General features: G+C 38.8%; 1 protein-coding gene across 1 annotated transcript in view; it reads left to right on the top strand.

Annotated features, from left to right (window-relative positions):
• Window positions 1–24,907, top strand: part of chrna8 (cholinergic receptor, nicotinic, alpha 8) — a 77,925-nt gene that overhangs the window by 34,086 nt on the left and 18,932 nt on the right. The window contains exons 3-4 of the mRNA XM_048197641.1: window positions 10,306–10,350; window positions 21,193–21,302. Coding sequence (XP_048053598.1) covers window positions 10,306–10,350; window positions 21,193–21,302 — 155 coding nt within the window. The remainder of the gene's footprint in view (window positions 1–10,305; window positions 10,351–21,192; window positions 21,303–24,907) is intronic.

The following is a 24,907-nucleotide window of genomic DNA, read 5'->3' as shown; positions in this document are numbered from 1 at the left end:
CGGACATCTCAAACAATGTCATCTTTGCATTAAAAATGACATAATTGAGTGAATGACACTTAATGACAGTTGTCATAAACATTCATAAAACCTCCTTCATATTCATGACGTGTCATGTCATGATTATGAAGGTGTCATGTCAGTCTTATGCACACCCCTTCAAGTAAAGTGTTACCCACTTTTCCACTTTGAAATAGTACATTTTAAATTAGCCTTGGCCCACAGGACACGAAGGGACCATGTTCACATGGCTTCCTTTTTGCATGATAGAGATTTAGTTGGCATCTGCAGATGGCATGGCGGATTGTGTTTACCAATAGTGGTTTCTGGAAGTATTCCTGGGCCTATTTAGTAATGTCATTGACACAATCATGCTGATGAGTGATGCAGTGTCGTCTGAGGGCCCGAAGACCACGGGCAACCAATAAAGGTCTTCGGCCTTGTCCCTTACGCACAGAGATTTCTCCAGTTTCTCTGAACCTTTTGATGATGTTATGCACTGTAGATGATGAGATTTGCAAAGCCTTTGCAATTTGATGTTTAGGAACATTGTTTTTAAAGTATTCCACAATCTTTTTACGCACTCTTTCACAGCTCTGCCCATCTTTACTTCTGAGAGACTCTGCCTCTCTAAGACATCCCTTTTATAGCTAATCATGTTACAGACCTGGGGCCGTATTCACAAAACATCTTGAGGCTAAAAGTAGCTCCTAACTTGCCGATTTAGGAGAAAATCTTAAAAATAATGGGCGTGTCAGTCCTAATTTTAGGAGTCCTAAATGTTTGCTCTAAGAATATTTCACAAAGGATTTTAGCGCTAAAACTAGCTCCTAAGTCTTTGAAAGTTTAGGAGTATGTTAAGAGGACTCCTGAGTCACTAAGACCAAATCACAAACAATCCTAATCCACCCAAAGACACTGTACACCATTGAGGCAATAGTGATAGATCCTTAGGTGCTGAACTTTTTCTTCATAAATGCAATACATTTTGATTTATAGATTAGAATCTACAATGAGATGCCAAAAATAAATCTTTAACAAATAAATATATATTGTCCGATTACCTGTGGCAGTGGTTTTCATGAGTTCACATTTACAAATGATTGAATAGAATAATAATATATATATATATAAGCATATTTGGTATACTGTCCAAAGGGACAGAGGGCTCCGAGCTTGAAATTTACCCCAAACCCAAAGTTCTCCCCATATCCCCAGCCGAGAGTGAGGGATGGCATGGCGAGGGATGCAGAAAACTGTCGAAGTAACTATAGGCGTCTGTGTATATATTCCTCCTCTTGAGCTGATTAGATAGACCGTTTGAATGTGTTCCTCCCAAACTTTGTTTATAAAGCATAATTTGTCGCTTTTGCATTCTCTTGAGATGCAGACATCCAAGAGGCGGTCCACAATTAACTGTATATACTAGTTTAATTAGTGACACTTAGCCTACATTTTAAAACCTTTATTTGAATATGACATTTTTATTAAAAAATATTTATTTTAATAGGGCAACATTTGTATTTTAAAAGTTTTATTTTAATATGGAAACATGACACCTCATTCTACAATATTTCTATGATTAAATCACTGACTCCTCCCTCATCAGCCAATCACTGTGTGTATACTCCATAGCAACGAGGTCAACCCCGCCCTTACTCTTAGCTTAAGACTTCTGTTTATTCCTTAGTAAAAGTTTGTGAATTGGTTTTAAGAAAAATCTTAGCTAAGAACTTTTACTGCTATTTAGGAGAACTCATAGTGGTAAGATAAAATGTTTTGTGAATACGGCCCCTGATATCAATTAACTTTAGTTGCTAGGTGTTCTCCCAGCTGAATCTTTTCAAAATTTCTTGCTTTTTCATCCATTTGTTGCCCCCGTGCCAACTTTTTTGAGACCTGTAGCAGGCTATTATATTGTGAATAAAATATTGGCTCATGTGATTTTAAGGTCTTTTAGTTTTCATTTTTAGTTTAGTTTAGTTTTTTATTTCCGGAATTCGGGTTGTATATTCAGTTATTATAACTGATATTCAAAACTTTTAAGGATTTAAAGGTAAACTTTAATTATAATAAGGATTAATTGTAACAAAAACAAAACCTTTGTTGTCAGTTTAATTTAATTTGAGAATCCTGTTAGTATTTATAGTGTGTCACTAGTTAAATGTCTGGCTCTGTGAGACAAGAGCCATACAGATAAAATTTTGGTCAGGATTGCGCTGGCACTCTTATTACTTTCTTCCCCCTGTCTGACATTGATTGCATGTCACAAGCCCTCAGTTTATCCTTTAGACAACACGTTACATTCACTTTCTTCTGCAGAAGCAGAAAACAACAGGGACTTTAATGTGACAAAGGAACAGACAGAAGGAAGGAAAAAAAGAAGAAACAGAAGAACAAGATAAAAAAAAGTAAATGATATATACTCAGCAGAGAAAAACAAAACAAAAGATCAAACAGGCAACTGATGTGTCATGTTAACGGTTTGAAATTTAAGGTTGTACCTCTCTCTCTCTCTCTCTCTCTCTCTCTCAATTTCAGGTTTTGACACATATGGAGAATATACTGTATAGAGAAATGACTAACCTTGTGGTGGGAACCTCATATCAAGATGGCTTAACAAAGAGACTTTTACTCGCTGAACCCAAGAGTGAGAGGCATTCTTTCAAGTGACAGAGTTTCAGCAGACAGGCCAAGAATAGTAATTTAATAATAAAGAAAAAGAAGGGCAAAACAACAAAGCGTTGTTCTCAAGAGTGAGAATTTGTCTCATACTCATTGACATCATGAACAAAAATAGTAGTAATTCATGACATTTAGTGGCCCTAAAATCAAGGCATTCTTAAAAATAATTAAAAAAAAATGCAACAAAGGGTAAATATATCAATATATCAAATATTTTTCTACTTTAAAGTGGGAATATACTGCTGACAAGATGGGCTTTTAATAAAACTTGTCTGTATATGTGGGAGAGACAAGTAGTACAAAACACTGAAATTTGTGCTACATGATGAAAGAAAACGTCTCCGGTTACGTATGTAACCATGGTTTCCTGAGAAGAGGGAACGAGACTCTGCGCTGACTGCGCTACGGGGAACGTCCTCCGTGACCCGTGCTCGAAATGCCAAAAATCACCACACTCCAATCCTATTGGCCGGCGACAGCCCATCACGTCAAACGGCGCGGACCGTGACGTATAAAGGGAGCGCCTGGGGAAACAGCCGACATCTTTTTGTCTTTGAGCGACTGTAGCAGGCATCCCGCAGCATGGCATGAAAGCGCAGAGTCTCGTTCCCTGTTCTCTGGGAACCATGGTTACATACGTAACCTGAGACGTTCCCTTTCGAAAGGGAACTTCTACTCTGCGCTGACTGCGCTACGGGGAACGATATACCCACGCCGCCATGCTAGAGGAGAATGCCAGTCCAAATGTCTGGACACACATCCGGCAGTTCCAGGGAAAAACCGGGGGCAGAACTCCAAGGCTGTCAGTGACAGCATTCCCTACGGCCAACAGCTCAAGCTGAGCCTAAAAGAGGCCTTCCGAAAAAATCCTACCAAGGCTGCTCGAGCATCTGGAACCAGCAGCCCGAGAGAAGGTGGTCCCTTTAAGGGAATGTGGCCAAGGAACCAAAGGAACCTCGGCCAGTCACTCGGGGGGAAAATCCAACCCGCTGCCACCAAGGAGGCCTAGCCAGATCCAGCGAAGCTAAATCTGGCCTAGCCAACCTTGTCTGATATACAGAATCTCCAAGCGCAAACTCCAAAGAGGAGAGCAGGAAAGAGCGACTGCAAAGGCAGTAATCAACTCAAACCCACATGCAGAGATGGGCATCCTGGAGAGCGGAACTCAGCTAAACGCTATGGACCCTCATATGAGGGGAGTACAACCACTCATCCAAGGATCTACTCAGCCGTTAACAAGGTGCTGAGGAGGCTGTGTGCTAAAGACCCCTGACCCAGGGGAGCACAAACCAGCCTGGGGGCCAGTCCAACGGGAGACTTCATAGAAGTCTACAACCAAACCAGCTTAGGGAGCTAAGCACAATTACGCAGTTAACCCCGAAGGGAAGTACAAAGCTCAACCTAACAGACAGACCGTAAAGCGGGCACATAGTCATGGAGGCCGGGAAAAGGGGCCTGCAACATAACCAGAGTTCACCAGAGAACTGAATGCAGACGGCGGTAGCCCAGGATGGCCTGTAGGGCCACACCCTATTGCATATCAAGGTGGAGCAAACACCAAGACATAACAGCTGCAAGTGCCCACGAGACAGCCCGTCCAACACAAACCAACGAGCAGTGCACTCGGTGAAGTACCTTTCTACTCTTTAAGCAAGAGGAGTACAACATACGCCATAATGCGCTAAGGAAAGGCCCCATGGGCCTATAATCCCAGCAGGCACGTGGCATCAGCTCGTGGCAGTGTTATCAGAGTTCAGGCTGAACAGACCGACTACACAGGAGGTCATAGTCAACCCGAGACCCGGCCAGCCGGCGAAACCATCCCCTTTTGCTGTCGAAGGTCAGCACGCTTCACAGGAGGCCTTTACGGCCTACCCGTCACACGCGACATCAGCCAGCGGCTACTAACGTTCTAGGAGCAAAAATAGAACCCGTTAATTAGACGGAAAATATTTTAGCTCGACTAGAGCTAAAGGGAATAAACGCACAAAATACTCAGTAAAAACATATTTTACTCTCAGCGAGAGGAGTATCAAACTAAACTCCGACATGCTAGCAAAGGAAGGCCTGAAAGCGGCCTGTAACCTTAAAAGCGCGCGGCGATAGCTAGTTATTCAATCATGGAATAATGCCCGTACACGACTAGCGTAGCTGGGCCAACAGGAAGCTATAAGAGAAGCCTAGTGAGGCCTGCTGCTTAAAGAACCATGTGGCACCAGCCCGTGGTCATGACAGGGCCCTAGCTACAAGGAAGGGCCAGTATAACCTAAAATGACAAATTTAAGGGAACTAGCTACACAACCTGAGCCTAGGCATACACATTCCAGCAGGCAATGTAAATCATGCTAAACAGCGTGAGCGTAACCAGCATCGTAGACCAACAGCGCTGTATCCAAACAAGCTGCATACAGAGAGGCTAAAAATAGCCAACAATCAATCAGCAATGAACCCCAGATGCTGTGGTGCAAACGACCGGGAGAGGTCGGGTAAACAAAAATTCCCTACACTCATCCTGAGTGTGCGATCCAACAGGTGATGCACTCAGTGAAACACAAACCCAAACCGGGGAGTACAAAAAAAACACTGTATTCAAAAATAGAGGCCGGATAAAGCCTGCTATCATAGAGAACAGGTGTAACCTGTGGCAGCACAAGCACGCTCACATAACATGCCTGCATAAACATATGAAAGGGAAATATGGGCAAAAAAAAAAAAACGGCCAGCAACTTCCTCAGAAGGAGGCCAGAACTAGGAACTATACAACCACAGGGGGATAGTTATGACAGGGGGGTGTAAACAAACATACACCTAACCTAGTTCTAGCCTAGCCGCTAGCTAAGGACTGTATGTAGACAAAGCTACACTCGGGCTACAAATTCCCAAACACACGGAGAAAGCAGCGCGAGCGACAGCATTAGGTGGCCGAAGAACCGGCCAACACATAACTGACAATAGCGAAAGCTAGTTCTAGCTATACATAGTATCAGCCAAGAAACTACACCAACGCTAAACAACAAAGCGGCCATAAAGGGCCTGCCTGTAACAGTCAGCCTAACATACAGTTATTCGCCCAAATAACCCCATAAAAACATGAACAGATGACAACTATATGCACGGAAAGCTATACAGGCAAAGCAAGGTCTATATTGAGAAAGAAAAATGGACCTGGCTTAGCTCCTGCGGCTTGTAGAACGCAGATTCTTCCCTGATTCGTCACACGGAGGGGAAAATCCAAAGTCCCAAAGCCCAAAAGCACTTTCAGTATCAAGCCAGATGGCGGGCCGTCAGAAATATATTCATCATAGGCCCACAACATCAGCCCGACTGTAAAGCCCGCAGCATATAGATGTCACAAAACGCTACCGGGAGGCGAAGGAAGAGCGAGGGCGAGAGAAAGCCCTCGCGAGAGAGGGGATCGATTACCGGCGCTGCTGGCGCCACTCCTCGATCACCTCCCTCAGATCTTGCTTCTTCCTTCTAGCGTCTCGCCGTCTCTGCGACTTACTCTGAGGAGGAGGAGGCGCACGAGTGGCGACACTTTCCCTCTGGGCCTGCCTCTGAGCCTCGGCTCGAGACGGCCCAGGACCTCCCGGCTGTCTGGGCCCAGAGCTGGATCTGAGCGGGATGCAAGATCTATACGCCGCGGAGCACATCTTCGCCTCCCTGAACTTCTCAACCACCGCCTGCACGGAGGTGCCAAAAAGTTCAGTGGGCGAAACCAGGGCATCGAGGAGAAACTGTTTCTCTTTCTCCCCGATGTCCGCACAGTTGAGCCACAGATGGCGCTCAGTGGCCACCATGCCGGCCATAGATCGACCGATCGAGGCGGCAGTCTGTTTGGTGGCCCTCAGAGCGAGATCCGTGGTCCGACGCAACTCTGCGACCGCCTCAGCGGAAAGACCTTGACCCTGATCAAAATCCATAAGCAGATCAGCCTGGTACGCCAGAAGCACTGACATAGTGTGCAACGCAGCACCAGCCTGACCTGCAGCGGCGTAAGCCCTGCCATTCAAACGTGACGTCACCTTCAACGCTTTGGATGGCAGGGCCGGAGCTTTTAGTGTCTGTGCACTCCCTGTAGCGAGTTCGCAAACGTCTCTTCTACAGGAGGCATCGACACGTACCCACGCTGGCCCAATCCCTCAACATCAGCGAAGTCAGCTCGCTGATGTTGATGCTGATGGATTCGGGCCGAGTACGGGTTCTTCCATGCCTTCTCGATCTCAGCATGAAGATCGGGAAGGAATGGAAGGCTCGCTGGAGTTGCCAGGTTATGGGCAGAGAGAAAATGATCGTCTAACCTGCTGCGAGCGGATTCCCTCCTCACGCGCTCCCAGGGCAGCTGCAGTCTGCTCGAGGCGCGTTCCATAACCTCCAACAACTCCGAAAACGCCGCGCAGGGAGGCCTAGCGGGAGCCACGGGCTCGCCCGCTTCTTCCACCACGGCCATCTCCTGCTCTCCGGGGCCTTGGGCCAAGAGAGCACTCGCTCCTGTGTCTGAGGATGTTAAGGATAAAACATCGTCGTCATCCGCCAGAAGCGCGTCCTCGTCAGTCGCTTCAGCCTGAGAAAGATTGACACCCCTCTCAAATTCTTCAGCGAGCTCCACCTGCGAGCCCCATGGTTTCAATCGCCGCTGAGCCTCAGCACGAGCGGGGCCGGAACCACCAGGCAGCGGTGGTGGCACCTCTCCCCTCGAGAAGAGGGCCAAACGAGAACGGAGCGTTCTCATAGGAAAACGCTCACAGTTAGCACAGGCAGCACCCTCGAGTACTGTCCGTTCGTGCTCCTCGCCCAGACAGAAAACGCACAAGTTGTGTGTGTCCTCCGGTGTCAGAAACCTGGGACAAGGATCAGCACACTTCCTGAGCGATTTAGCAGACATATTTCTCTTTTGGCAGAGTGATAAAGGCACGAGCAAAAGCAGTCGCGAAAAGACAAAAAGATGTCGGCTGATTCCCCAGGCGCTCCCTTTATACGTCACGGTTCGCGCCGTTTGACGTGATAGGCTGTCGCCGGCTAATAGGATTGGAGTGTGGTGATTTTTGGCATTTCGAGCACGGGTCACGTAGGACGTTCCCCGTAGCGCAGTCAGCGCAGAGTAGAAGTTCCCCTTTCGAAAGGGAACAGAGTGGCGTTCCCTTTTGCTAAAAATTTCAACTCCCATAATGCACTTATGATTGTGGCACCGATGCTCTATTGATCCGACTGTGTGTGGGCAGTAATACAAGTTCAATCTGTAGTTTTAACAAAAGCTTTAACAAAAGTATATGCCACTTTTTCTGACAAATAAACAGGGATATCCATGGAAGCTTTTATTTCCGCCACAGAAAATAAGGTAATTGCGAATTTTTATCTCACAATTCTGACTTTAATTCTCACATTGAGAGTTTATATCTCACAATTCAACCTTTTTTTTTTTTTTTTTTTTCTCAGAATTGCTAGTTTATATTGTGCAATTCTGACTTTATTTCTTGCAATTGCAAGTTTATTTTTCACAGTTCTGGCTTTATTTCTCGCAATATCACATTTATAACTCAATTCTGAGAAAAAAGTCCAAAAAGCAATCTTCCCTTTGTTATCTTCTGGGGTTCCTGAACCACAATTCCAACCACCTTTTTTAAAAACATCTTTGAGGTTTCAGTTATCCTATTTTAATAACCATCTCTGTTCATGCTGGAATGTCCTAGGAACTGAATGGCTAATGCACCCACTCTGTAGTTGCCAAAAGAGACATCTTTGCGCATTAAACAGGAAGCTCATTGACAGAGGCTGGAGACAAAAAGCAAAGACGGGTTCCTCTTCAGCATGAGCAATCATTGGTGCCTTAAGGGAAAGATTTGAACTGAAATTTAAGATCAACTGCAACAAAACTGTTTATGTCAACTCTAAACTGACCTCCTGAATGTAATAGTTAATAGTTGTGGAATACTGGCCCCATCAAGGCTATATATATATATATATATATATATATATATATATATATATATATATATATATAAATTATGCATATCAGCATGGGTCTTCACACTTAGAATATTTAATTTATTTTGTGACATTTGTAAAAATCATATAATGCAATTTTCTCTACATCACATTATAGAAAACAGAAAAATCAAATTCCTCATTCATACCATTAAGAGCAAGTGATTTCGGTTTATCGATCCAAAATGCTGCTCGTTTCAATAATTCTTTATTTATATCACCACCTCTTTATGATCCTAAATCGTCCTCTATCCCTATACATTCCAATTGTTTGATGTTATGTCACAGCTTGTTGAAATGTCTTGCGACTGACGAAGTAAAATTTTGATGTCTAATGCTTGATTTATGTTCATTAAGCCGTAATTTCAATTGTCGTGATGATTTTCCGATATATATCTTTTGACAAGTACACTTTAAATTAACATATAGATCACATTGCAAGTGGTACAGGTGATACAAGATTTAATTTTGAAGCATTTGCTTGTCATTGGACATATAAATCAATTACATTTTATCAAGTTCTGGCATGTGACACACCTTCTACACCTTCTACTTCTCTACTTCGAATGATTCTCATTATATGTTAATATTCAATTTACTGATAATTTTATTTGTTTATGTTTGGATTTACTTGTGCACAAGAGGTCACTTCTATCTAATTTGTTAATCTTTTCTAATGCACTATTTAACCAATTTTCTGGATACCCTCTGGATTGAAAACATTGGACAAGTAATTTGGTTTGTTCATCAAATTCATCTGTAGTACTACGGTTACGTTTTAGCCTACACAATCGACTAAATGGTAAATTATGTAAAAAATGTAATTGTGCGCACAATTTACTATTTTGTTCCCTCGATTTACTAAATCGTGCGCAAGTTTTAGTAAATTGAGGGAACGAATTGTGTGCACGATTTGGCCTACTATTTTTTTTCCTGCATGTCATGTCCTGGGCTCCGTATAAAAGAGATCTTTTTTTGTTTGTTTTCCAAATCTTATTTATTCTCTATCTTTGATGTTGTGTATAAACTGTGTTTACACTTCATTTGGAACTGTCTGAAGCTGATGCTCTCTGTGCTTATCGGTCAGTTACTTATAGCTGAAGCCAGGAACAAGAATATCTAAGGGTAAAAACATGACAAATTGATGACACTGTAGATCATCCCTGGTCCAAATTGAATGAAATGTGAGGAAATCAGAGCGGACACTTCTCTGAATGAAACAAACATCTTTGATCATTCAAAGCTGAATGTTCTTGAGCTAACATAAACACACAGATCGATGTATGTTGAAGTGAAGCTTTAAATCCCAAGAGGTTTACTATGAGATCTGTATTGTAATGGTGATTGTCATTGTGAAACTGCTTTAAGGTTTGATTGCTCCTATTCATTGAGTGTCATAGCTGGTCTCTTTTGGCCTTATCTCAAACGCTGCAAAAGGCTGCTTTTGTGTGTGAGAGAAAGAGAGAGCTAGAGAGCGAATAGTACACAGAGGCCAAAAAAGGAACAAAATCTTTGTTCATAAAAAGGGTTGGGATTATAGAAGCAGAAAGGAGATTTGTTAAATTTGAAGTAATCCTTCATTTATGTCCTCATTTGATACTGAATCTCTTTTTCTCTCCTTTTTCCCTGCCCCAGGATGAAAAAAATCAGGTATTAATAACCAACGCCTGGCTACAGCTGGTGAGTTTCTACTTAGTTTCCTTTTCTACTCATGCATTGTGAATGTATGTGTAAGTGTGTGTATTCGAAAGTCTATTTAAAGGGATAGTTCACCCAAAAATGAAAATTCTGTAATCATTTACTCCCCCTCAAGTTGTTCCAAACCTGTATAAATTTCTTTGTTCTGCTGTACACAAAAGAAGATTTTTGGAAGAATGATTGTACCCAAGCAGAACAAATTGAGGGTGAGTAAATGATGACAGAATTTTCATTTTTGGGTGAACTATCCCTTTAAGGAAATTAAGTTTATTTGGTGGCCATTTTGGTAATGTCCCAGGCAACCACCTCTGCCTACATTTTTGCAAAGAACTTATACATGCAATGCAGTTCATTGCAGTTTCCAGCTGAAATCAACACTACTGGCAGTAAAACAACAACAACAACATTTATTCCTTTTTACACAAATTATGATCATATGGGCACTTGTTTTCGCATGTTCCTTGCACAATAAGACTTCAAAAACATGCACTTTATCATATTGCATGACTACACATATTTGACACACACTGCATACATGTTGCCATTTGCATTAAATAATGAGCTCCATACGGTATGTACTTTTCTGACATAGTAAACTTGCTCAGTAGCTCACCTGGTACAGCATTGCACTTGGGTAAAGGCCCCGATATACTTCAAATGAAATCAAAGAACAAAATCAGGCCAAAACAAAGTTCGTTTTGTGTTCTTTTTTGAAGTTCGAAACGTTTTGTCAATGCGAACTTTCAGGAAAAGTTCGTTCCAGCTGCAAAATACCTTCGTACTACCATTGGTCCGTGACGATTATGTAATAGGAGGTGTGCGCCAAGGCTCCACCTTTATTCGTGTGGAACTAATCTCTGACTCATTTCGTCCGTAGTTTGTTGAGGTAAGATCTCTGCGGGTGAAAACATAGTACAAACGTTGAAGTTCATGAAGTTGTGCTTCTGATGAAATGAGGCACTGACACTATTTTGATACTGTAAAGCTGCTTGCTTTTAAGCAATCTGTTGAATAGAGTGCTATATAAATAAATGTGACTGGAGTGCTAATTTGCAGAGCTCATGCTAACATACCAATGTTGTTATGATTCAGACACTTTTCTTATGCTTTCTATAAAAATGCTTGCAGTTTTCTCATTTTTGTTGCATTTATTATGTTACTGAGAAGAAATCACGCAGCATCTATTTACATATTCATGTAACCGTTGCTCTCCGCAATGTGGGCGGCGTCAGATGTTCAATTACAGTATATTGCTGGTCACGCATTTCGAACTTAGTTTTACTCCTAAACGAAGAATGAAAAAGAACTTCGTTTGAAGTATATCGGGGCCTTAAGAGTCCTATAAAACGGTGGTTCCCAACCCTGGTTCTGGAGTACCCCAACTCTGCACATTTTGTATCTCTCTCTAATCAAACATACCTGATTCAACTCATCAGCTCATTAGTAGAGACATCAAGACCTGAAATGGTTGTGCCAAATTAGAGAGACATCCAAAATGTGTACTGTTGGGGGTACTCCAGAACAAAGGTTGAGAACCACAGTCTCTATACTCAATAAAGAGCTTAAAGACTTGTATAAACAAGCTAAAATGGCATGGTTGTTTCAACAAATGCATTTTTTTCTCACATTATTTACAAATGTGATTTAACATTCCCGAACTGCCAACATTCAGCAATCAAGTTGCCAGATTCATGTTTATCTGTTTCATGGAAATTTGTGCCATGAAACATGCAAGAAGCAATATCCTTTTGCAGAAATGTCACCACAGGCATGTTCTTTTCAACGAGTCTGGGTTGATACAAATCTGATCACATTATAATAAATATCATTGCTTTTATAGCTCAAATCATGCTAAAAAACTGTATTTTACTGTATTTTACTTTACAATTCACATGTGCCTTCTAGAGTAAGTTAACTCTATGAAAGGAAATCCTCTCATTCCTACAGCCATCATAAATTGAACGTTATGATTTCTCTCCTTCATTCACTTCAAAGTAGTTAATCTCCTCTTCCTTATACTGTCACGCCATCATTTTTGAAAGTCTAATAGCAATTTGGCTTGTTTTAAACATGACGGTCCCCGTACTCCTGTCCTGCTCAGTTATGCAGCTCAGTGGCACATCTTCCTCAAGTGCTCATTGTTCAGACATCACCCTGGAAAGCAAAAACAACAGCAGAATTATTTGAAATTTAAATAGGTTGTTCCAGTCACATGGCTCGCAGGTGATGCTAACAAAAGTTTCAGACCTCAGAGCAACAAGATAACGACATTTCAATGGCTTCTAGGTTTAATGTCTCATCCCTTGGTCACATTAGGCAGATTTACAACTAAAATAACAGCTTGGATTGGAGCAGGAGCAGGTCTATGTCTAGGAGCTTGACTTATAATGGCTTTTCTAACTTGATAACATTAAGCTGTTTGCATTTGAAACGATCTGTTCAAGGCTGCCATCCTCTGGTGAACTCCTTCAGACTTCATTTTTTTTATGTAGCATATATTTTGTGTCACTTTAAACAATACAATGGAATTCTAAGCAAAATTTAGAAGGAGAATGTATAAAATTATATATTTCATAGCCTATCATATTATAGCTTATAACATATTTTATTATATTGCAACAGCTGCATACACCAACTACATGTTTATTCATTTCACTGCAGGATTTAAATGAACATCATAAAAAGAATATGAACATTGCCATGAGGATGATAAACTGTTTTCAGCACCCAAGACTGCTTTAAGAGGAGCAATGATGTCAGAATTTGAATAGTGCAGGTCTGCATTCAAACCTCATCAGGATATTATTTACTTGAGTGAAAGCTTCCATGCTGATAAACATTACAAACCAAATTAATTGCAAAACTGCCCAGGCCCACTAAAACTGCAGAATGTAAGCATATTTAATATATTTGGTGAACACATAATCAGCTTAAGCAGGAAAGTGTGAAATTTCATGAAAGTCATGTTTGTAAATGTGTATATACTCACAAATGGCACCAATTGGCTGGTGCCAACAGTGAGTTTTAGTTGTTAAAAGGTGTTTCTATGTGTCTGAAACATTTCTCAGTTCTAATTCACCTTTATTGACCTCATCAGCCATAATGCATGAGTTTCGCCAACTGAGCACTTAACCATGAAATTAAGCTGGATAAGAAATTTTCCACAAAGGAGCTGCTCTGATTATGAACCCAACATTCAGACCAGTTGCTTTCCAAAGTACTAAGTTGGCTTAGAGACAGACCTTGCACAGATGATCACCCAGAGATTGACTTATGGGTTAGTTCACCCAAAACTGAAGAAAAAAAATGGTCATCAAATACTCATCCTCATGTCGTTACAAACCTGTAAAACCTTCATTCATCTTCAAAACACAAATGAAGATATTTTAAATGAAATCTGAGAGATTTCTGTCCCTCCATAGACAGCTACGCAACTGATATTTTGATGCTTCAAAATGTTCATAAAGAGATCATAAAAATCCATATGAATTGAGTGGTTTAGTCTAAATTTTGAGACACGATCACTTTATATGATGAACATATTGAATTAAGTTTTTTATTATATATAAACATTGATCATCGGAAATAAACAGAGGCTGAACCGTACTTGCTTATCGTGTCTCTTCAGAAAATTTGAACTAAACAGCTCAATTCATATGGATAAATTTTATGATCTTTTTGAATCGTCAAAGTGGTAGTTGCATGGAATGTCAATGGAGGGACAGAAATCTATTGAATTTCAGTAAAATAACTTAATTTGTGTTTCAAAGATGAACGAAAGCATTACAGGTTTGGAACGACATGAGGGTGAGTAAATGTCGACAGAATTTTCATTTTTGGGTGAACTAATAGCTTTAAAAAGATTCTTTGTCATTGTAATGTATACTGTAAAAAAAATCTGTAGTTTTTACAAAATAATTTTGGCAGCTGTGGTTGCCAGAATAATTTTGTAAAAAATACAGAAAAACTGTAAACACATTTACAGAACAAACTGTAAATTTTACAGCATAAAACTGTAATTTAAGAAAATTTGAATGTAAACCAACAAATTCAACAATGCACACTACTACTAAAATCTGTTTTGTACCTTTAACATATACTGACAGCCACCATAATAATGCAGGTTGTAAAAGAGAAAGCCACATGAAGAATCAGAGTTCATCACAAGTAGCTTTTCCACTAGCTGAAGTACATACTATTATAAAGAAGGTGCACACAAACGCAAAACACCATCATGGTAACCCACAATACTTAAATAATGCAATAAACATTCATTAAACAACAGAAGATGTAACATAAAACCCTAATGAACATAACTGATAACAAAAAACTATTAAGAAACATGATTATTTAAACAAAACACTTTCAAATGTGGAGTGTCACACAGGAAATTGTGTGAACATCAGTTTACAGATTTTGACTGTATATAACACATTGATTTTGTCTTTATTACTTATAAAATCCTAAAATTTACAGCATTTTACTGTGAAAATTGCATGAATGTCTGGTTAGAGCTTTTACAGTTTTTACCTGTATATAATACGGGAACTTACTGTTAACCTATTTACAATTTTTTTCTGTAGCATTTTTACAGTATTTTACCGTTAAAATCACATTCATTTTTTACAGTGTATGGCCTACAGATAGACATCACATATTAAATGTAGCATGAGATAAAGGCTGAAAGAGAGGTGAGAGACCAGGGATGGTTGTAATTGGGATGGTGGTTTTTGGTCCTAGATCAAGTGTGCCAAACTCAGCTCCTGCAGGCCACAGTCCTGCAGAGTTTAGTTTCAAACCTGTTCCAACATACCTACCTGTAGTTTTCAAATAATCCTGAAGGACTTGGTTAGTTTGATCAGGTGTGTTTAATTAGAGGTGAAGCTAAACTCTGCAGAACTGTGGCCCTCCAGGGAGTTTTGCACCCCTAAGATCTCTCCAATTTTAGCATAAAGTAGCTACATCTGTCTTCTACAAACCTCAGCTTTAATAATTCATATATTAAATCCCTGCTTTAATATGTCATTATAAAGCAGACTTCAAGAATTGATTTTAAATGAGATCAATTGTTACAACCTATTCTAACAAGCATTATTAACTCTCTGTTTATATATTATTCCTAATGTCTAGTCATAAAAAAAAAAAAAAAAAAAATTTTTTAAAGTAATTAAATCAAAAAGGGAAAATAATATATATTTGGGGTTGTCCAAAAATATAGTTTTTCTAGGAGTATTAAATCTCTTTCCATTCACTTAATATGTTACATTGTGGGCTGTTATTCTGTTCTGGTAGCATGATTAGAAATAGTAAATCATCAAAAGGAACTTAAAAGGCTTCTTCATAAGTACAGTATAAAATGAATTAAAAAAATAAAAGAATAAAAATATATGACATAATTTATAAATAATTATAATATAGAAAAATGTGTTCATTATTATATTTAAATATACAAATATTTTAAATTATTCAAACATTTTAAAACAGGACATTTAAAATAAAAATATCAGCACAAATCATACAAATATATAAATATAAAATTGGTTCAACATTTACTTTCTCATCTCATCTTTTTTGGTTCTAAATTCTTTAGTGCTGCTTAAAAAGCATGAAACTGCACGTGACATTGGGAACAAAGTGGATCTGTTCTTTTCTTGGACATGGAGAAATAGTATGTTAAAAGTATGTGTTCATATGTGCATGATCCTATCATGATGTCAGTGCCGAGCAAGCCATTGTGTCCGCAGAGAGAGACAGCGCCTCAGGGAATACGCTCACTAAAGCACACTGGGACATCTGAGCCACAGAGAGATGTGTGGGACAGAAACTCCTCTTTCCTCCTGACTGATCTGATGTGATCAGTGAGGATGAAACAAACATCATTTTCTCCGTTGTTTGAACTGAATTAATTGTGCATCAGTGAACACACACAAGTTATCCGAAATAGTTGAAAGGTTGTATTATAATGACGGCAATCTGTGAACCTAAAGAGTGGCAATACAAGAGGTAAAGAGGGACAAATAAAAAAGAGAGAGGGATAGTTCACCCAAAAATTATTGCATCATTTAGTCACCCTCATGTCGCTTCAAACCCATATATCTTTTATCTTCAGAACCCAAATGAAGACATTTTTAATATTCTTTCAGTATTCTGTTTTAAACATGCATGCTTGTCATGTCAGAACAAACCTGATTGGTTCTCACCAATTAAACACATTTGCCCTTCTGTTGATAATATTTGATGTGCTCTACAGTATGTTTATTGATCAGTGTTTAAATAGATAATCATATGGATTACTTTTATGATGTCTTCACTTTTTGAAGGTTGACATTGTTGATTTTGTAGACTTTCAATGGAGAATATTAAAAATATCTTCATTTGTGTTTCGAAGAAGAACAAAAGTCTTATGGGTTTGGAATGACATGAGGATGAGTAAATGATTTATTTTTTATTTTTGGGTGAACTGTTCCTTTAATGATAAAATCTATAGCCGCTTTTCCACTTTCGGGCCAGTTTGAGCCAGGGCTAACTACACACTGGGTGGGGCCAATAAGCTCGGACATCGAGCCAGCTGATTCTAAAGATTTCTTTGGACATGTCAATCACAGTGCTGATTTCCTACATAATGCTACAACAATACTAACCCCTAATGCCCGGTTCAGACTACAGAATTGTCGTAGGGTGTTGTGGGGATTCGTAAATGACATTGGGCATCGAGACGCAAGATTCAATCATTTCAGCTCACGTAGTGTGTCATAGTGGGCGACAGCCGATGCCGCGTCTGTAATGCTTCACGACGTCACGACAGAAAGACTAGCATGTTTAGTTTTTTCGGTCATCTATGACCGAACGTGTAGTCTGACATATTTCTTGTCCACCACATGACAAGATTTTAGGAGTCAAAATTATATAGTCTGACACAGTGACTATCGTAACCGACAAAAACATAATTTAGTCTGAACCCAGTATTACCCTACCCTACACCCCACATTACATTTGGCCATCCTTAACTCCCCAACTGGACCTCACCGGACAACAGAACCTTTTTAGTTGCACTGCCCCCTCCTACTCTGCGAATCGCGAGTTCTTGGATGCCCCTGTCATTTAGAACAAAATGATACAATCAAACATTCCCATACGCCGCGCTGAGACAGCTCGCAGAGGATTCCCGCTTATATTTCGTGAGGGGTGGGGACCCAGAGCTTCAAACTCAGGCGAATGAGAGGTTTCCTCTGCCCCATTCGTATGCCATCGACTGGCCACGAGCTCCGGGACTTAAGGAGCATTCGCCCCTAAAAGATGAAAGTTTGATCAGCTATATCTCGATAATAAATAAAAATGTATTCATACAAATATGTATTCATTTGCATACAGGCATATTTATTTATATGGCATGTTTTATAACTGTATTCAACATGTCTAAATTTTATGTAAGATCCGTTCATCTTTCAGCCAGAAACAGTGTTTAATTTTCAAACTTTTATTTTGAAATGTAAGTCAACATTTGGTGGAAGCGAAAGTCTTTGCACATGAAGACTTCACCTCCTTTTTGAGATACCGCCCATTTTTGGAGTTTACGCCCCATTTTGGAGTTCTCCAGTCTGCGGCTATATCTACTTGGTCGAAAGGCCAAAATCAAGCTGTGTTTCCACTAGTCTCGCATAGCCAGACCTTCAAACTGAAGGCAGAAGGCAGAAGGTCTGGACTCCATAGCAACTTTCATTGGCCAAAGACCACCCAAGAGGACGTCTGAATGACACATAAAGCAAACAAACACAGTTAGTTTTGTTCAGCATCATGTTTAGGTGCGTGAAAATGTCAATGTCCCCACAATAACAATTCATTCAAGAACCTTGTGCAAGTTTACTGCAACAATGGCACTTCACATACTTTTGAAAATCCAGCATTTAGTTGATGCTAATAAGCGCTAATTGTTACAGTTGTAAACATCACAGCTTTCTTCTTCCATAAGAGAAGGTTTGGCGTCATGACAACTTTGTTTCCAGGAGGACTGTTAAAGAATGGGACACACACATCTCCCGGAAATCAGATGATGACCTTGAAACCCCATTTTGTATGCCATACATGCATCACACATTCAGCCAACGGTCTGTGGGCGTGATGTCTGAGGCTGAGACTATGTTTCCTCAGTTCTACTATCCACACAGCGCTACCCTAAAACCCGCCCTTAACATGCCTACATAGAACAATGTTACACAACCCCATTCATAGCCTTTAAAATTTATTTGAAACTAACATATGCTTGCGATGCCCTTTCATTTCAATTTCAACCTTTTTGTTTTTATTTCCTTTAGTTATTGCAAAATGTAATTTTGAAAGTTCAATAAAAAAAAAAAGCATGGGTCTAGCTGACTGAAAGCTAGATCACAAAATGAACATGGCTGAAACGGACGTTTGGTCTTTACTTAAAGACTTAAGACTCCAAAATATTATAGTGACAGTAATTTATTGATTTATGTCAAAAGAGCATATCAATCTGAATCAAACATTTATCATTATCTCTCATAAAAAGAGTAAACACACAAAGTTATTCAGCCTGCTTCCATTTATTTGTGATCACAGGAATGCACAAAACAACTCCATTAAGGCTTTTAAGTCAAAAGGGTTACATATTTACAAAAATATCGATAAAATAGCATATGTTTACATCACATCTCTTTAGAAAAAATGAGCATTGGATGTTTGAGCGAATTCTCCCATCTCACTATACTGTTAATCCTTTCAACCAGAGCAACAGAAGGAGCTCATGGACAGAAAACAGGAGTTATGTGATTAATATGAGTTAACCAGTGTGTATGCAATTATGACATATGCCGATCCAGAAATCCGGTATCAACAAAGGCACAGGGAAAAAACAGATTAAGCATGACACCAAATTAAATACAATTAAAATCATACATGATTTGTCTAAGTTCTTCAAGCAGTCTCTGGTATTTTCTATAATTATATGTGTATTTATTATCACAATGGTTAGCATAAGTAGCCTTTAGCATCACATATAAATCTATTTCTGCCTCATATAGTGATCAGAATTGATCAAACCTAGTGGATCAAATCTTCAGCCTAGTTATTTAAATGTCTTGTGTGCCTTTTGCCTTTAAAGGTGCCCAAGAACGTTCTTTCACAAGATGTAATATAAGTCTAAGGTGTCTCCTGAATGTGTCTGTGAAGTTTCAGCTCAAAATACCCCATAGATTTTTTTTAATAAATTTTTTTAACTGCCTATTTTGGGGCATCATTAACAATGCACTGATTTACACTCGGCGCCGCCCCCTTAAATCGCGTGCTCCCTGCCACACCAGCTGTCGACTATATTACAGCGCATTTACAAAGTTCACACAGCTAATATAACCCTCAAATGGATCTTTACAAGATGTTCATCATGCATGCTGCATGCATGCTTCGAATTATGTGAGTAAAGTATTTATTTGGATATTAAAGTTTTATTCTGAGTGAATTTGAGGCTGTCCTCCGTGGCTAACGGCTAATGCTACACTGTTGGAGAGATTTATAAAGAATGAAGTTGTGTTTATGCATTATACAGACTGCAAGTGTTTAAAAAATGAAAATAGCGACGGCTCTTGTCTCCGTGAATACAGTAAGAAACGATGGTAACTTTAACCTCATTTAACAGTACATTAGCAACATGCTAACGAAACTTTTAGAAAGACAATTTACAAATATCACTAAAAATATCATGCTATCATGGATTATGTCAGTTATTATTGCTCCATCTGCCATTTTTCGCTGTTGTTCTTGCTTACCTAGTCTGATGATTCGGCTGTGTGCAGCTCCAGACGTTAACTGGCTGTCCTTGTCTAATGCCTTTTATAATGTTGGGAACATCATGGGCTGGCATTATGCAAATATTGGGGCGTACACCCCGACTGTTACGTAACAGTCGGTGTTATGTTGAGATTCGCCTGTTCTTCGGAGGTCGTTTAAACAAATGAGATTTATACAAGAAGGAGGAAACAATGGAGTTTGAGACTCACTGTATGTCTTTTCCATGTACTGAACTCTTGTTATTTAACTATGCCAAAGTAAATTCAATTTTTGAATCAAGGGCACCTTTAACAATAGTCTTTTCTTCTCTATATTAATGTATATACAAGTGAAATGGCTTCTTAAACAAGAAAAAATTAGGATGGGACTTTATTTTTCCCATCTGGAGTAAACGCATCAGAGAAGAAAAGAGATGTCGCTGCAAGTGGGAGGGGAATATTCCATATATTGCACTGAAATTTTCCATTTGATTTAATGGTGACTTTAATAACATAGTAGTGTGCTTTCTGTTGCTTTTAAGAAAGGCAGTGTGCTGCTTAATAAAGCTTTAAAAAAAATTATATTACTCTAAATCCACTGTGGCACCACATATTAACCTACCCTATAAAACAGCAGAGAGGCAACCTCATGCTAGAGAAAATATAGCCAAGGGTCTACACCTCCTGAAGAGGGATCAGGTGGAGTTTATGCACAAAGAAGTGAGATGCCAACGCACATTACTCATACTAAAAAAGTCGACGCACAATGACCTAATTTAACTTTAATTATTGGCATTTAAGTGTTTTTCAGAGACTGTTAAGCACATTATATCACATTCAACTTATAGTATATGTGCCTTTGTTCTGTGTTGTATGTTCTCTCTTCATTTCCCAGTGGTAAATGTACATGTGTGTACCCTTGGCAGACCTCAGCTGTGTGACTATGTTATCGTGTTTACTGGCTGTGTGTATAATTTGTTTGTCTCTTTTGCCATCAAGCATTTTAATGTTACTGAATCTGATGTATGTTTTGTGCATTCAGGCATGGACTGATATCTATTTGAGCTGGAACCCTGATAACTACCCTGGTGTTCAGACCCTGCGTTTCCCATCCAATCAGATATGGACACCAGATATTTTGCTTTATAACAGGTAATGTATACAGTCACATTTATATTTATATTATTGTGTTTGCTTTTAGCCTACAATACTGTGTTTCTTCTTAAACATGCTTCATAAGCTGCATTAGCCTAACAAAGAAATAAGCCACAAGAGGCTGTTGAGTGATTTTATCATCTACACACACATGCAGCGCATGCAAAAAGTGGCTTATTGCTTTTATAAGACAGCAGCAACAGCAATATGATCTTAGACACCAATCACTTAAGTGGTTAGAATAAAATCCAATAGGCCAGAATAAACTATTTTCATTGCCAAGAAACATACTGGATACATGTATATTGGATGTGATCAAAAATGTTCAAAAATAGTGGTGTAAGCATTTGGGGAGCAAAGACTTGGCTCATGAATATTCATTAGAGTATGCACAAACAATCTAACACCTTTTAGATCAAGTAGGCAAATCCAGTCAAATGCATTTTTGACTACTTCTGGAAGTGGTTGAAGGTGGACAAGCTCAAAACATTTTACACCCAGTTTTAATTCTTAATACCAGGGCCTTAGATTTCAGTTCGATCAATCAATACACATGAAGTGACTAAGAGTAAATTTGTACCTCTGCGTGTGTTGAATGATGGCCGACGGGGACAGAGACTGTTTAATAATACAGGAGCTCTGATCTAACTCCAACAGGAGAAAGCCAATAAAACAAATTTAGTGGAAACAGAAGTGTATCAAGCTTGTAGATACAACATTTTAATGTGCCTCATAACTATATGGATATGGTGCTGTTTTTTTATGGTAAGTAGTCATTAAGTAGCATAAACTTTCTTGATGCCATCTGTTCCATCTGAATGAAAGTCTGAACTGATCTGTGATGCACTTCTATAACATCATACTTCAGTCTTGATGCTCTTACAACTTAGACGGAATTGAAACCTCAGGCAAACACATCGTAAATAGGCATTAGGGGACACCAGAGGCAATTTGAAGGAAAAAAAAAAAAAAAAATATATATATATATATATATATATATATATATATATATATATATTTCCCTTCATAATGCACAAACTACTACAAATCCACCTGCCAACAACAGCAGACCCATTAAAATGTTTATACTGAGAAAGGCTTGATCATAATATTAAAATAATGAATAATTTAATACAAGAATAAAAGGATTCAATACTTAGAGATAAAATAGCTCTACGTAATAGCTACAAGTACATGCCTGACAAAGTGAAATAATCTGATTTCTCAGGCAGAGAGATAACTAAGCATGTGCTGAATAAGTGTTAGAAGCCTACATTTAATTTTACATGTCAGTAGTATAATAAATGAAAGTCATAGTGGCACACAAATTGTGTGGAGGACCATTCTAAAACATTTAGACAATTTCTAGCAATTGCTTTTGTTCACTAATTTTGTTTATTGCTACTTTCAACGACTGTGATGGTCTGGTCTGCCAAATATTCATTTAGAAGGGTGTTAACAGGTTCAAGTTTTAAACTCCAGAGGGGTTGATCTAACATTGCCTTCATTGTGCCATTGAGCAAGAATAAAAAGTGTCATTTAATTTAGAAAATGGTGCCAACTGTTTAATTTGGAGATGAAAGCAATGAAAACAATGATACTGATTAAATCTGAATAGAGAAGCAAATTATCAACAGGTTATGGCAAAAGAAAAGCCATCTACCTCTTGAACACTTAAATTCCCATTGTGCAATAATAATAATATTTTAACATATCCTACCTCTTTCTTATTAACATTACCCTACACACACACATGCACACACACTCTATATATAATAGCTTCTGTCACCAAGACAAGAAAAATCCTTGTGTGTTTAAGCATAATTGGCAATAAATCTCATTCTGAGTCTGACTGTTCAATCTTAACAATGTAAAAAAATAGCTTATTTGCTTTTATCATATCTCATCTTTAATCCAACATATGTGGCTTTTTCTAATAAATCCCACAATCTTCTCTTCTTGGAAAGCAGATGTTCAGAAGTTCACAGCAAACATACACCTCGAATTAAATACCACCAGTAAAAGAAAAGAGAAGAACACAGACAGAGAAGTTAGTGACTTGAGAATCGAATTACACACATCATTAAGCTGCTTATCCATAGATCATCAACTCCTGATGATGGCAATGTCATTCTTCTGAAAAGAAATGAACAGAGATTCGGAGATTCAGTTCAAACATTTTTTTTTACACAGTAAGTGCATTGTATCAAATTATTAATTTAAATGTTACTACATAGAAGCTAAAGTGGGACCCAGAACAGATGGCGACTCTACAATATGTGCAGATGTACACTATATACTACATACATAACATATTAATGTATTATGCCTAGTAGTCCAGTCTAAACACCCTCTCACTTCATACTTATTGCCCCCTCATCTGTAATGTAAAACACGCTGTGAGTTTGTGCATTGGCCGTGCTTGTGTGCACTGAGAGAGGACAGATGCAGTGTTATGTATTATTTAAACAGTGCTTGGAGGTCAGCTTCACTTTCCCTACCACCACCCTCTCTTCATATAATGGACTGCACTGATTACAAGACTTCCACCCCCCATTTCTTTCTTTTCTGTTCTTCGTTACAGTCCTTTGTGGTATTCAGCAGGAATGCATGTTTACTTCAAATTTATCATTGTTCAGTGTTGCCATTCATGTTCCCCCTAATGTCTCTATTGATGACCATTTTTTATTTGTATTAATACATTTATTTATTTAAATAATAAGTATTTCATTGTATTATAGTAGGTTTTTGTTTGTTTGTTTTTGTTTTTAACCAGGGCCTCATTTTGTTTTAATGAGTCTTTCACATCACAGGACAGTCAGTAAAGGGCTTGGGACTGTGTGGTAATGGCATTGGGTCTTAATAAAGAGATTTGCAATAGCCTTATATACATTGCTTTCCTTGAGATCATCTGTTTACATAGCTGTTTTATTAGAGTATGCCTGTGAAATAATCTGGGTTTATTATATTTGGATTGAGTGCAACAATAATTAAAATGAGCCTTCATTTTGTTGCAGAACTGCAACTACTATATTGTGTGCCAGATTTTTTTGTGCAACACTTATTTATAGAGCAGATTGCAGCTGGATGATTTTATTAGTGACACAATTACTGGGCTTGAAAGACAATGTAATAATAAAAAAAAAAAACTTGGTGCTTCACTAAAAACCTTTCTCTTGCTTGTATCCTTGAAAGTAGTTAAAGAAACAGGGTTAAATTCATTCAGAATTTTGCAGATTTTCAATCAAAACACCAAAAACTGATGAATGAGATGCATAATAAGCATCTTTTGTGTTAATTGGATATCCAACTAGATTAGTAAGTTAAATGGCAAGTTTACCAAAGCCTTTTGTTTGGATGAATGAAAAACTATATTTGACTCTGAACATCCTTAATAAATGTGTCACACAACAGCAGAAATACTGGAGAAATTGTGGCAAGGTGCTTTACAACATCTGCCGTTCACAAGAAAACATCTCAGGTTGAAAATGCAAACTGGTTCCCTGAGAAGGGGAACAAGATCTTGTTGACACTATGGGGAATGGCAGCGTGATCAATGTCTGAGCATGTGTAAACAAACAGCAATAATCACTGGTAGACAG

The sequence above is a fragment of the Megalobrama amblycephala genome, linkage group LG7, assembly GCF_018812025.1.
Source record: "Megalobrama amblycephala isolate DHTTF-2021 linkage group LG7, ASM1881202v1, whole genome shotgun sequence".
NCBI classification, from domain to species: Eukaryota; Metazoa; Chordata; class Actinopteri; order Cypriniformes; family Xenocyprididae; genus Megalobrama; species Megalobrama amblycephala.
The sequence above is the reverse complement of the archived record's forward strand: the minus strand, read 5'-3'. Positions and strand labels throughout refer to the sequence as shown.